General features: G+C 41.1%; 1 protein-coding gene across 2 annotated transcripts in view; it reads left to right on the top strand.

Annotated features, from left to right (window-relative positions):
- Positions 1-13,426, top strand: part of PDS5A (PDS5 cohesin associated factor A) — a 160,158-nt gene that overhangs the window by 36,544 nt on the left and 110,188 nt on the right. For both annotated transcript variants that reach the window (XM_054485487.2, XM_063664480.1), the window contains exon 3: positions 12,687-12,890. In XM_054485487.2, the coding sequence (XP_054341462.1) occupies positions 12,687-12,890 (204 nt within the window). The remainder of the gene's footprint in view (positions 1-12,686; positions 12,891-13,426) is intronic.

Genomic DNA, 13,426 nt, shown 5'->3' with positions numbered 1-13,426 from the left:
CTGGGCAACATGATGAAATCCTGTCTCTGCAAAAATAAGAACAAACAAACGAGACCCCAAAATTTAGCCAGGCATAGTGGCACATGCCTGTAGCCTCAGCTTCTCGGGAGGCTGAAGTGGGAGGATCGCTTGAGCCCTGGAGGTGGAGGCTGCAGTGAGCGCCTCTGCGCTCCAGCCTGGGTGACAAAGCAAGACCCTGTCTCCAAAAAATTAAAATAAAAATCTGTAGGTCTGCTTCTTCCTCTCTTTCTCTCCTGTTCCTCTTCGTCTCTTCTTTATTTTTATGTGAAGGAATTCACATTTCTGAAGCCCCTACATTATCTAAAAGGTGGTTAGATTAACTGCTTTAAAGAGAACCTGAGATTCTTGTGTATCTAAAATTCTTATATATCTGTAGATTCTTATATATCTGAAATGTAACATAAAAGGTGCATAAAACAAATGCAGTTTAGTAAGGAACCACAAAGTGAATATATGTATAAAGAAATAGAATATCATCAGCACCCCCAGAAGTTGTGTGTTCCCCTCAATCGTAAGCTTCTTCCTTCATACGTAATTCCTCCATTACCATGTTAATGCAGTCTCCTTGGTTTTCTTATATTTTCACTACATATCTCTTAAAAATAATAGGTTCTTTTATTCTTTTTTCTTTTCTTTTTTCTTCCAGACAGGGTCTCACTCTGTCATCCAGGCTGGAGTGCAGTGGCAAGTGATTCTCTCATTTAGCCTCCCAAGTAGCTGAGATTACAGGCACCCGCCACCACGCCTGGCTAAATTTTGTATTTTTAGTAGAGATGGGGTTTCGCCATGTTAGCCAGGCTCATCTTAAACTCCTGACTTCAAGTGATTCTCCTGCCTCGGCCTCCCAAAGTGCTGGGATTGCAGGTGTGAGACACTGCTCCTGGCCAGTTTCATATTTTTCTAGTTTTATTTATTTTTTACTTTATTTAGACAGAGTCTCTGTTGCCCAGGCCAGAGTACACTGGTACAACCATAGCTCAATCTAAATATATCCAAAGTATTGTACAATAGTTCAGCTATACCTTAATAAAGCTGTTTTTTTGTTTGTTTTTGTTTTTTTGGAAACGAAGTCTTGCTCTTTTGTCCAGGCTGAAGTGCAGTGGTGCAATTTCAGCTCAGTGCAACCTCCGCCTTCTGGGTTCAAGCGATTCTCCTGCTTCAGTGACCCAAGTACCTGGGATTTCTACAGGCGTGTGCTACCATGCCTGACTAATTGTTGTATTTTTAGTAGAGAAGGGGTTTCAGCATGTTGGCCAGGCTGGTCTCCAACTCCTGACCTCAAGTGATCTACCCACCTTGGCCTCCCATAGTGCTGGAATTAAGGCGTGAGCCACCTCGCCCAGCCCCAATAAAGCTATTAAAAAAAATTTTTTTTTTTTAAATTTTATGTTTTGAGAAGGGGTCTCACTCTGTCACCCAGGCTGGACTGCAGTGGTGTGATCAGAGCTCATTACAGCCTCACCCTCCCAGGTTCAAGCGATCCTCCCGCCTCATTCTCCTGAGTAGCTGGGACTACAGGCGCATGTCTCCATGCACAGCTAATTTTTATTTATTATTATTGGTAGAGATGAGGTCTTGTTATGTTGCCCAGGTTGGTCTCCAACACTTGGGCTCGAGCGATTTTCCTGCCTCGACCTCCCAAAGTGTGATTACAGGCATGAGCCACTGTACAATATACAGCTCAGCCATAGCCTTGATCTAGGCTCAAGCCATCCTCTTGCCTCAGCTTCCCAAGTAGCTGGGACTACAGGCATTGGCCAACATGACTGGCTGTTTTCTAGTTTTACTTTTTCCATTTTTTATGGCTAGAATCATACTATATGGTTTCTTGTGTTACTGTGTCTTCAGTGTTATGTTTGAGTTTTGTATTATTGCTTTTTTTTTTTTTTTTAGATGGAGTCTCTCTCTGTTGCCAGGCTGGAGTGCAGTGGCGTGATCTCGGCTCACTGCAACCTCGGACTCCCTGGTTCAAGCGATTCTCCTGCCTCAGCCTCCCGAGTAGCTGGGATTACAGGCATGCATCACCACGCCCAGCTAATTTTTGTATTTTTAGTAGAGATGGGGTTTCACCATGTTGGCCAGGATGGTCTTGATCTCCTGACCTTGTGATCCATCTGCCTCAGCCTCCCAAAGTGCTGAGATTACAGGCATGAGCTACCACGCCTGGCCTAACTATATAGTATTTCATTATACAGTTTAATCAGTCTTCTATTGACATTTTCCACGTGTAGTTTTTTGGCTTTTACAAACCACATTGCTGTTGTTAAAAACTTCAGACATACATATGTATATATTTTTTGAGACAGAGTCTTGCTCTGTCACCCAGGCCGGAGTGCAACGGCACGATCTTGGCTCACTGCAACCTCCACCTCCCGGTTCAAGCAATTCTCCTGCCTCAGCCTCCTGAGTAGCTGGGATTACAGGCACCTGCCACCACGCCTGGCTAATTTTTGTATTTTTAGTAGAGACAGGTTTTCACCATGTTGGCCAGGTTGGTGTCCAACTCCTGACCTCAGGTGATCCACCCACCTCGGCCTCCCAAAGTGCTGGGATTACAGGTGTGAGCCACCGTGCCCGGCCCAGACACATTAAATTTAACAGAATTTAATTGAGCAAAGAATGATTCACAAACTGGGCAGCCCCCTCCAAACTTGAGTAGGTTCAGAACAGTTCCAGAGCTGCCAAGTGGTCAGATAACATTTATGGACAGAAAAAGGAAAGTGATATACAGAAAACGAAAGTGAGGTGCAGAAATAGCTGAATTGGTTACAGCTCAGTGTTTGCCTTATTTGATCATGGTTTGAACAATTGGCCACCTGTGATTGGCCACAATTCTGTGTGATTGGTAGGAGAGTAGGTTACAGTCTTTTTACAATCTGGTTAGGTACAGCTCACTATGTATGGAGAATCCTTTAGGCTGAATTTATGCAAGGAAGCAGCTTTAGGCTAAACTTAACATTCCAATCATCCTTGTTTACATACTCTTATACATCCTTGTATATATACTTTAGCTGCTTTAGGGCACCACCGGAGGTGAAATTGTTGAATCATTGGGCGTGTATGTCTTCTACTTAACTAAAAGCACCAAAGTGGTTGTACCAATTTACATTTCAATTAAAAAGTGAGTGAGAGTTCTCATTTGCTATGTTGGACTTACAAAAAGTTCATTTGGCCGGACACAGTGGCTTACACCACTTTGGGAAGTCAAGGCAGGAGAATCGCCTGAGGCCAAGAGTTGGAGACCAGCCTAGGCAACATAACAAGACCCCATCTCTACCAATAATAATAAATAAAAATCAGTTGCACATGGTGGCATTCATCTGTGGTCCCAGCTACTCAGGAGACTGAGGCAGGAGGATCACTTGAGCCAGGGAGGTTGAGGCTGTTGTAATCCCTGAACACACCACTGCAGTCCAGCCTGGGCGACAAAGTGAGAACCTTTCTCAAAAAATAAAATTAAAAAAAAAATTTTAATAGCTGTATTGAGGTGTAATTGAATTACTGTACAATAATTTGGACATATTTAAATTATATGACATATAATCCTCTGATCTTTGTTCTGATTCTTGGCACAGAGCCTCAGAAACTCTTGGAATTTCCCAAGTGAGTGTGTCTTTGTTACGCTAATGAGGCAGCTCCTGGCAGTGCCACTAGATAGCTTCAGGATGGGGCTGGTCACTTAAATTAGAGGATTGGAACTTTCTCCCAGGAGAAGAGGGAGGCTGGAGATTGAGTTCAGTCTTGATTTTATCATTCATGCCTATGTCGTAAAGCCCAATGAATCCTGTGAACAGTAAAGCTCAGGGGAGGTTACTGGTTGGTGAACACAGTGATATGCTGGGAGAATGACATGTCCAGATTCCATGAGAAGAGGATACGAAGCTCTGTGTCCCTATCCCATCCACACACCCCTCTTCACCCCCAAGACTTTGGCTTATGTGTCTCTTCAGTTTGACTGTTCTTGAGTTACATACTTTTCTTCCACCTTGTTATTTTCTGTTTCTTTCTTTTTCCTTCTAGCTCACAGCACCTGGTATTCCCCAGTGATCTACCATCCAAGATCAAGCAGGCTCAATCTTGTTTAGGCTTCCAAGTATTTCCTTTATAATAAAACTGTGACAATAAACATAGTGCTTTCAGGCCGGGTGCAGTGGCTCACACCTGTAATCCCAGCACTTTGGGAGGCCAAGGTGGGCAGATCACGTGAGGGCAGGAGTTCGAGACCAGCGTGGCCAACATGATGTAACCCCATCTCTACTAAAAATACAAAAAATTAGCCAGATGTGGTGGTATGCACCCAGCTATTAGGGCAGGCTGAGGCATGAGAATCACTTGAACCCAGGAGGCAGAGGTTGTAATGAGCCACGGTTGCGCCACTGCACTCCAGCCTGAGTGACAGCGAAACTGTCTCAAATAAATAAATAATAAATATAGTGCTTTCATTGAGTTCTGTGAGTTATTCTAGCAAATTTTTAAACCTGAGGAGGCTATAGGAAACCCGAGATTTATAGCTGTTCTGTCAGAAACAGAAGTTGTCCCTGAGAATTGGGGCTGGCATCGGAAGTGGAGGCAGTCTTGGGAAGAACTTTGCCTGTGGGGTTCTGCGCTAAGGTGGGTAGTGTCAGAACTGAATTGAAATGTAGGACACCTATTTGGTGTCAGAGAATTGCTGTCGGGAAATAACAACCTGACAAGTTTTGACATACATACGCAGCACTGAAACCATCACTTCAATTAAGATAGTGAACTTATCACCCTCATAAGTTTCCTTCTTTTGCTTTTTAGACCTCTCTGCTTCCCATTTGCATCTTGCTTCTGTCAGGTTCCTTTTATTGCGAATTAGAAGTCTTTTGTATGGGTATACCACAATGGATTTATCCATTTACCTTTTGAAGGACAGTTGGTTATTTTCAGTTTTGTGATATTCTGAATAAAGCTGTTAAGAACACTTACTTGTATTTGTGTGAAATGTTTTCAGTAAATTCTTAAGAATGGAATTTTCGGCTTAAATGTTAAATGCATCTTTAAATTTTATGAAGAACTGCCATACAGTTATCTGAAGTGATTGTACCATTTTATATATCTACCTCCAGTGTATGTTTCTCTTGTTAAGTTTGTTCAGATCTTTTCCTCATTTTTATGTTGAGTTGGATGATTCACATACTACCCGATTTCAGAACTTTTTTATAAAGCTACAGTAATCAAAGCTATGTATTATTTGTAAAAGGGCACAGAAAATAGGAACACAACAGAGAGTCCAGAAATAGGCCTACATGGTATAGCAGTTTTTTTCAACAAAGATGCCAAAACAATCCTGTAGAAAAAGAGAAAGGATAGTCTTTTCTAGAAATGAGGCTTGAACACCTTGACCCAAAAGCTTTCAGTACATACAGAAATTAACTCAGAATGAATATAGACATACGTATAAAAACCTAAAACTGTAAAACTTTTCCAAGAACACATCGGAAGGCCAGGCGCGGTGGTTCATAATCCCAGCACTTTGGGAGGCCAAGGCGGGCAGATCACTTGAGGCCAGGAGTTTGAGACCAGCCTGGCCAACATAGCGAAACCCCATCTCTACTGGAAGTAGCTGGGTGTGGTGGTGCACACCTGTAATCCCAGCTACTTGGGAGGCTGAGGCAGGAGGTTGCATTGAGCCGAGATTGTGCCACTGCACTCCAGCCTAGGCAACAGAGTGAGACTCTGTCTCGATCGATCAATCAATCAATCAATCAATACCACAGCGGAGAAAATCTTTACAACTTTTGGTTAGGTAATGATTTCTTAGGTAGGACACACAAAGCACAAACCATAAAAGAAAATAGTTGATAAAGTTAGATTACATTAAATCCTTCATCAATTAAATTTTTCTATGCTGTTAAAGACAAGCCTCAGACTGGGAGAAAATATTTGCAATATATGTATCTGATAAAGGATTGGTACCCAGAATATATGACAGCTGAAAACACATAAGGAAAAAAGAAAAGAGATTTGGAGAGGCATGTCACCAAGAAAACGTAGAGTAGGTGGCAAATACGTGAAAAGATGCTTAATTTTGAGTAAATTTGTCTCAAAAAAAAAATAAAATATTTATAGAGTACTGGAATGTGGTAAATATTCAGTAAATGTTAATCATTATTAATAGTATTGGTGTTAGTGTTTCTTTTTTATCAATATTATAAAAACCTAGCTGTGGGCAAAATACTTACTTTGATTTTTTCCTGCTCATTTCTTAAAAAAAAAAAAAAAAAGAAATACTAAGACCGCAATAGATAAATAGCCAGAGGGTATTAAAACACAATCCACAGGAAAAAAGTTCACACAAACATACCAAGAAATTGTTTAATTCTCATAAGTGTATGATAAATTAGATGAGGTAGGAAGAGATTAGTCTACAAAAAGCCAATAGCATTTAAAAAGGCCCGAATGGCACAGGGGATTCTGACATGTTTAAGGATCTGAGAGAAAATCAGAGTCATGTTTCAAACACCAATCAAGCTTTAGTTATGTTATTTTAAGCAGACAGGGAACTTGATATTTAAAAAGTGATTTGGAATTGCTGGAAGAGCACCCTTAATTCAGGCTTACAGGACTGGACTCCCAGAACACTTCATATAGCTGGCCCACAAGGAGAGCTGAATCCTGTGCTCTAATCAGAAAGGTGGGAAAATCAGGAAGCCACCCTGGAGCTCTTAAGTAGGGACACACTTTCAGCCGTAATCCAGTGATTAGGAAGTCACCATTGGTATAATTTGCTACAGAGCCTCACACAGTTTAATAGATTAGTACCAGCACAAAATGGATGCTTCTTCCCTCTATCTTCACAATACTAACAGCCAGTTAGTAGAAAGCTGCTGTGTATGTGCATGTCCGCACACATACACACAACACCTCACTCCATACTTGCCAGCTGACAACAGCAGAAACTACACCACCACCTCTTCTGAACTTTAACCTTCCAAATCTTGAATAAGTGCCTCTGATGGACTATACCAGAATTATGACTTCAACTCCATTGCAAGGGAATCTAGGAAATGTAGTTTTTAGCTTTCCTGCCTCAGTACAGCACATTAAAAATGTGCACAGAACAACATATTTAAAAAAGGGAAGAATGGAATTTCATTTGTGTTCCTGTGTGGTAAAGCAAAATCTAGTGGCTTAAAATGAATAATTGTTTCTTACAATTCTGTGAATAGACTTTGTGGTCCTTCTTTTCCATGTGGTGCCTTCCGGGGTCACTGTTTTTTTTTTTTTTAAACAGTTTATTTTAATTTAATAACAATCTGGGAAGTCTGCATCAGCGGTTCCAGTGCAATATCAAGTGCAATTGGGAATTCAGAAATTTCAGTGGAACCGTTAGTTTAGTGAATCTTGTAGGTAAAATATATGCATGCTTTAACTTTTATTTTTCTAGAGGTAGCATTTTGTTCTGTCACCAGGCTGGAGTGCATTGGCATGATCATAGCTCACTGCAGCCTAGAAGTTGTGGGCTCAAGCAGTCATCTTGTCTCAGCCTCCCAAGTAGCTGAGATTGTAAGTGCAAGCCACCATTCTTGACAATACATACATACTTTTGATAGCACCATGATGAAGAGACCTCTCTAAAATTGCCCTCAGTGAGTTCATTCTCAGCAAACTGATCTGGGTCATTCAACATGGTTTTGGTTTTGGTTTTGGTTTTGAGACGGAGTTTTGCTTTTGTCACCCTGGCTGGTGTGCAATGGCACGATCTTGGCTCACTGCAATCTCTGCCTCCTGGATTCAAGCAATACTCCTGCCTCATCCTCCCGAGTAGCTGGGACTACAGGCACCCGCCACCACGCCCAGCTAATTTTTGTATTTTTGGTTGAGACAGGGTTTTACCATGTTGGTCAGGATGGTCTCGAACTCCTGACCTCATGTGATCACCTTCCTCAGCCTCCCAAAGTGCTAGGATTATAGGCATGAGCCACTGTGCTTGGCTTCAGTGTGGCCTTTTGATTGTTCCTCATGTTAGTGCATGTTCTCTCTTTTTTTTTTTTTTTGAAATGGAGTCTTGCTCTTGTAGCCCAGGCTGGAGTGCAGTGGCGTGATCTCAGCTCACTGCAATCTCTGCCTCCTAGGTTCAAGCGATTCTCCTGTCCCGCCTCCTGAGTAGCTGGGATTATAGGCGTGTACCACCAGGCCCAGCTAATTTTTGTATTTTTAGTAGAGACAGGGTTTCACAGTGTTGGTCAGGCTGGTCTCGAACTCCTGACCTCGTGATCTGCCTGCCTCAGCCTCCCAAAGTGCTGTGACCCACCGCACTTAGCACTGCATGTTCTCTTTTTACAATAAGTTCATGACCATCAGAAGATACCAGTTTGACATACATGGCATCAGGACCTTCACAGCCACCACAGGTTTTCTCCCCTTCATTGTGTGTATTTATGAAGCTCTACTTTGCCTCTACAGGGTCACTCTTGTGGCTAAGTTTAGATGGCAGCTCAGTTAGGGCACCTTAGTTATCTTCCACCTAGTCTATGTGATATACACAGCCTCTGTTTTTTGAATAGTCTGGGATTCCTAATAGCATGGTGGGTACATTCCCATAGGGGCATTGCAATCTCAGTGTACAAGTGCTTATCAGGCCTGTTCTTGCATCAGGCTTGCTAATGTCTCTTTGGCCAAAATAAGTCACATGGACTGGGCACGGAGGCTCATGCCTGTAATCCCAGCATTTGGGGAGGCTGAGGCAGGTGGATCATCTGAGGTCAGGGGTTGAAGACCAACCCAGCCAACATGGTGAAATCCCATCTCTACTAAAAATACAAAAATTCGCCAGACTTGGTGGCGAGTGCCTGTAGTTCCCAGCTACTTGGGAGGCTGAGGCAGAAGAATCCCTTGAACCTGGGAGGCAGAGATTGCAGTGAGCCAAGATCATGCCACTGCAGTTTAGCAGTGGCGACAGAGCAAGACTCTGTCTAAAAAAAAAACAAAAAGTCACCTGGCCAATCCAGAGTCATTGTGGAAGAAGACTATATAAGGTATACATATGAGAAGGCATTGTATCATAGCCTCCAAGATAGCCCTGAATGATCCTTATTTCCTTGTATTTACTCCCTTGTATAGTCCCCTACAACACTGAACGGGGCTGACCTGAGTAACGGAACAGGCTGTGGTAGAAGTGACAATGTGTGCTTTTCAAGGTTAGGTCATAAAAGACTGCCACTTCAGATTTGCTCTCTTGGATCTTGCACCGGGGGAAAACCAACTGCCTTTTCACTCGAGCTGTCCAGAAAGGTCCATGTAGTGTGGAACTGAGGCCTTTCAACAACAGCGAGTGTCAACTTAGAACCATAAGAATGAGTTACCTTCAAAACACACCCTCCACGCCCAGTCAAGCCTTCAGATAACTGCAGCCTTGACCAGGTACAGCCTCTTGAGAGATTTCAGGCCCACACGACTTAGCTAAACCACTTTCCAATTCTTCAGCCACATATGATAAATACATGTTATTGTTTTAAGGCACTGAGTTTTGGGGTATTTTGTTACATAGCAATAATTTAAAATTTTTTTTTTAGCCTGGACAACATGGCAAAATCCCATCCTACAAACACACACAAAAAAGTACAAAACCTAGCCAGATGTGGTGGCATGTGCTGTAGTATCAGCTGCTCAGGGGGCTGAGGTGGAAGGAACTCTTGAGCCTGGGAGGTGGAGGTTGCAGTGAGCTGAGATTGCGCCACGGTACTCCAGCCTAGGTGACAGAGCCAGACCCTTGTCTTGAACTGCTGGGCTCAAGCGATCCTCCTTTGGCCTCCCAAAGTGCTGGGATTACAGGTGTGAGCCACCACGCCCAGCCCTTCTCTATCTTTTGCTTCACAAACCCTGATTCTAGTTTCTTTGGATTTATCTAATTTCTCAAGATGGAAATATAGATGATTGATTTTTCATTCTTTCTTTTGTAAAATACACATTTAAGAAGATAAATTTCTTTTAAGTACAGTGGTAAGTGCATCCTATGAGTTTTGGTAGTTCATATTTACATTATAATTCAGTTCAAAATATTTTCTCATTTCCATTATGATTCCTTCTTTTATCAGTTATACTTCCCTAAATATTTAGGGAAGAAATAAAACCAGTCTTACTATCACTTTTGATATACTGTGTTAGAAAAAAAGGGGGATCACTGCTTATTTTGTTTCAAGCCAGTGTAATTTAGTACTGAAACCTGATACGGTTGTCTTAAGAAGTTATAAGCCAGTTTCTTTCATATAATTACAAAGAAATAGAAATAATGTAATAGCAAATAAAATATAATACCTAAAAATGTTATGACCAAGTTGTCTTTATTTCAGCAATGCAAACTTGGACTAAAATTAGTAAAATTAGAATGCAAACTTGGATTAAAACTAGAAAATCAGCCATTGGGATTTACTATATTAACAGAATTAGGGAAAAAATATGATTATCTCAATAGGTGTCAAAAAAATACGCAATAGCCCAGGCATGGTGGCTCATACCTGTAATCCCAACACTTTGGGAGGCTGAGGCAGGCATATCGCTTGAGCCCAGGAGTTCGAGACCAGCCTGGGCAACATGGCAAAACCCTGTCTCTTCAAAAAAAAAAAAAAAATTTTTTTTTTTTTGAGATGGAGTCTCACTCTGTCGCCCAGGCTGGAGTGCAGTGGCACAGTCTCGGCTCACTGCAACTTCTGCCTCCCAGGTTCAAGAGATTCTCCTGCTTCAGCCTCCTGAGTAGCTGGGATTACAGGTGCGTGCTACCACGCCCAGCTAATTTTTCGTATTTTTAGTAGAGACGGGGTTTCACTGTGTTGGCCAGGATGGTCTCAATCTTCTGACCTCATGATCTGCCCTCCTCGGCCTCCCAAAGTGCTGAGATTACAGGCATGAGCCACCTCGCCCGGCCCCCCAAATTTTGCTTTTTAATTAGCCAGGTATAGTGACACATGCTTGTAGATCCACCTACTTGGGAGGCTGAGGTTGGAGGACCACTTGAGTCTGGGAGGCATAGGTTGCAATGAGCTGAGATCGAGTCACTGCACTCCAGCCTAGGCAACAAAGCAAGTCCTTTTCTCAAAAAATAGTAATAATAATAAAGTTTTACACTCATGATAAAAAATCTTGGTAGAATAAAAATATAGCTTGAATATTTGACAGTGGCGACAGATTGTATTAGGGTTCTCTTAGAGGGACAGAACTAACAGGAATACACACACACACACACACACACACACACGCCCCTAATAGGATATGTATAGGAGATATATGTATATAGGATATTAATGGGAGATATATATATATAAGTTTATTAAGTATTAACTCACAAGGCCCCACAATAGGCTGTCTGCAAGCTGAGGAGCAAGGAGAGCCAGTCCGAGTCCCAAAACTGAAGAACTTGGAGTCTGATGTTTGAGGGCAGGAAGCATCCAGCACGGGAGAAAGATGTAGACTGGGAGGCTAGTCCCACCTTCCCTTTTCACGTTTTTCTGCCTACTTTATATTCGCTGGAAGCTGATTAGATTGTGCCCACCAGCTTAACGGTGGGCCTGCCTTCCCCAGCCCACTGACTCAAATGTAATCTCTTGGCAACAGGCACAGGCACACCCAGGATTAGTACTTTGTATCTTTCAGTCCAATCAGGTTGACACTCAGTATTAACCATCACACAGATTAAGTAAACTGTGATTTATAATTAGAGAATAATTTTTAAGATCTGAGGAAATTATTGTGATTTGATACATAAAGAATTATAGTTATTTGCATAATTACAGAGAAAACAGGCCAGCATAAAATACACAAAAATGTGAATAGTAGTTTCTGGATTTGATAAATTATGGATTTTTCTTTTATTTTTTTTTTCATGATTCTTTGCATTTTATAATGATTCCAAAGTGTGCATTGGTTAATTTTATAACCATAAATAACAGCAGGTTAATTATACTTAAATGTTTTCATTAGAAATACAACTGCATTAATATAATTTTAAAATGCCTTTTTTTTTTTTTTTTTTTTTTTTAAAGACAGTGTCTCACTCTGTTGCCTAGTCTGGATTGCAGTGGTGTGATCTTGGCGCACTGCAGCCTCCGCCTCCTGGGCTCAAGGGACCCTCCTATCTCACCCTCCTATGCAGCTGGGACTACAGACACATGCTACCATACCCAGCTAGTTTTTGTATTTTTTGTAGAGACAGGGTCTTGCCATGTTGTCCAGCCTGGAAAATGACTTTTTATTGTGAAGTGTAAAACTCATTAAAGCATGAAATGAAATAGCAATTTTAAGGAGCCTAAAGAAGGCGCCTTTAATAATAAAATATAAAAGAAGCATAGTCAATGATGTTGCCAAATATCAAATGAATTTTATTGTCCATATGGGGCCAGGAACTATCTGGGCTAGATTTAAAATGAATAATAAGAGGCTTTAGTTCTTCATAAATGAGGTGCTAGTGCAGATAATGTGCCTGAGAAGTTGATACTTGTTTATGAGTTTTTTAGATTAGCCGTTTCGTGCTTGTGATCTTTTCTGAAATTCTTAAATGAAGATTTATAAAAAGTTGACTGTGAACTGTCTGGTGGCCACCGATTGCTAATGGAGATGACTTTTTTTTTTTTTTTAAATCACATCCTCCACTGATTTCTAAATTCCAGGAGTTAATTATTTTGTGTTTTTGTACATTTTTACAGATGGTAGTGAAAACCTTTATGGATATGGATCAGGACTCAGAAGATGAAAAGCAGCAGTATCTCCCACTAGCCTTGCATCTTGCATCTGAATTCTTCCTCAGGAACCCCAATAAAGATGTGCGTCTCCTTGTAGCATGTTGTTTGGCTGATATCTTTCGTATCTATGCCCCAGAAGCTCCATATACTTCCCATGATAAACTTAAGGTAACTACAGCCTTTTTCATTTTATTGTATTTTTCATTCATCACTGTTCAGAAGGTATACTTTTATATTTTACCTTTATGAACATAGGTTTCATATTAGTCTCTTCATCTTAAGAATATATCGTAAGTTGCAAAATTATTCATTCAGTTAGTATGTCCACAAATGACTGGGTTGGTTGGTTGGTTGGTTGATTTGAAGCATAGAAAGGTGTAGTTGAAAACTAGTCCCTGTGTGCTCAAATCCAATTTTCTGGCTAATTCATCACAAAAGCCCAGATAGCTATGTTCCAGGGATAAATAACAGATTAATGATACTTTTTAAAATAATAGCATACCAGAATTTACATATTCATATGACTCTTTTCCCCTATAAGTTATTCAGCATGCAAAACTATATGCTCATCTTGGTTGTTCTGCCTTTGTTCAAATGTTTGTGGAACTCTTAACATTGATCTCTTGGGGAGATTTTGTATTTTGAATAATTTCATTCTTGGCAAATTTTAATCCTGTAGACTGCTTTCTTTAAAAATAGTCCTA

This window comes from Pongo pygmaeus, chromosome 3 (genome assembly GCF_028885625.2).
Source record: "Pongo pygmaeus isolate AG05252 chromosome 3, NHGRI_mPonPyg2-v2.0_pri, whole genome shotgun sequence".
In the NCBI taxonomy this organism is placed as follows: domain Eukaryota; kingdom Metazoa; phylum Chordata; class Mammalia; order Primates; family Hominidae; genus Pongo; species Pongo pygmaeus.
This window is presented reverse-complemented; position numbering and strand designations above follow the sequence as displayed.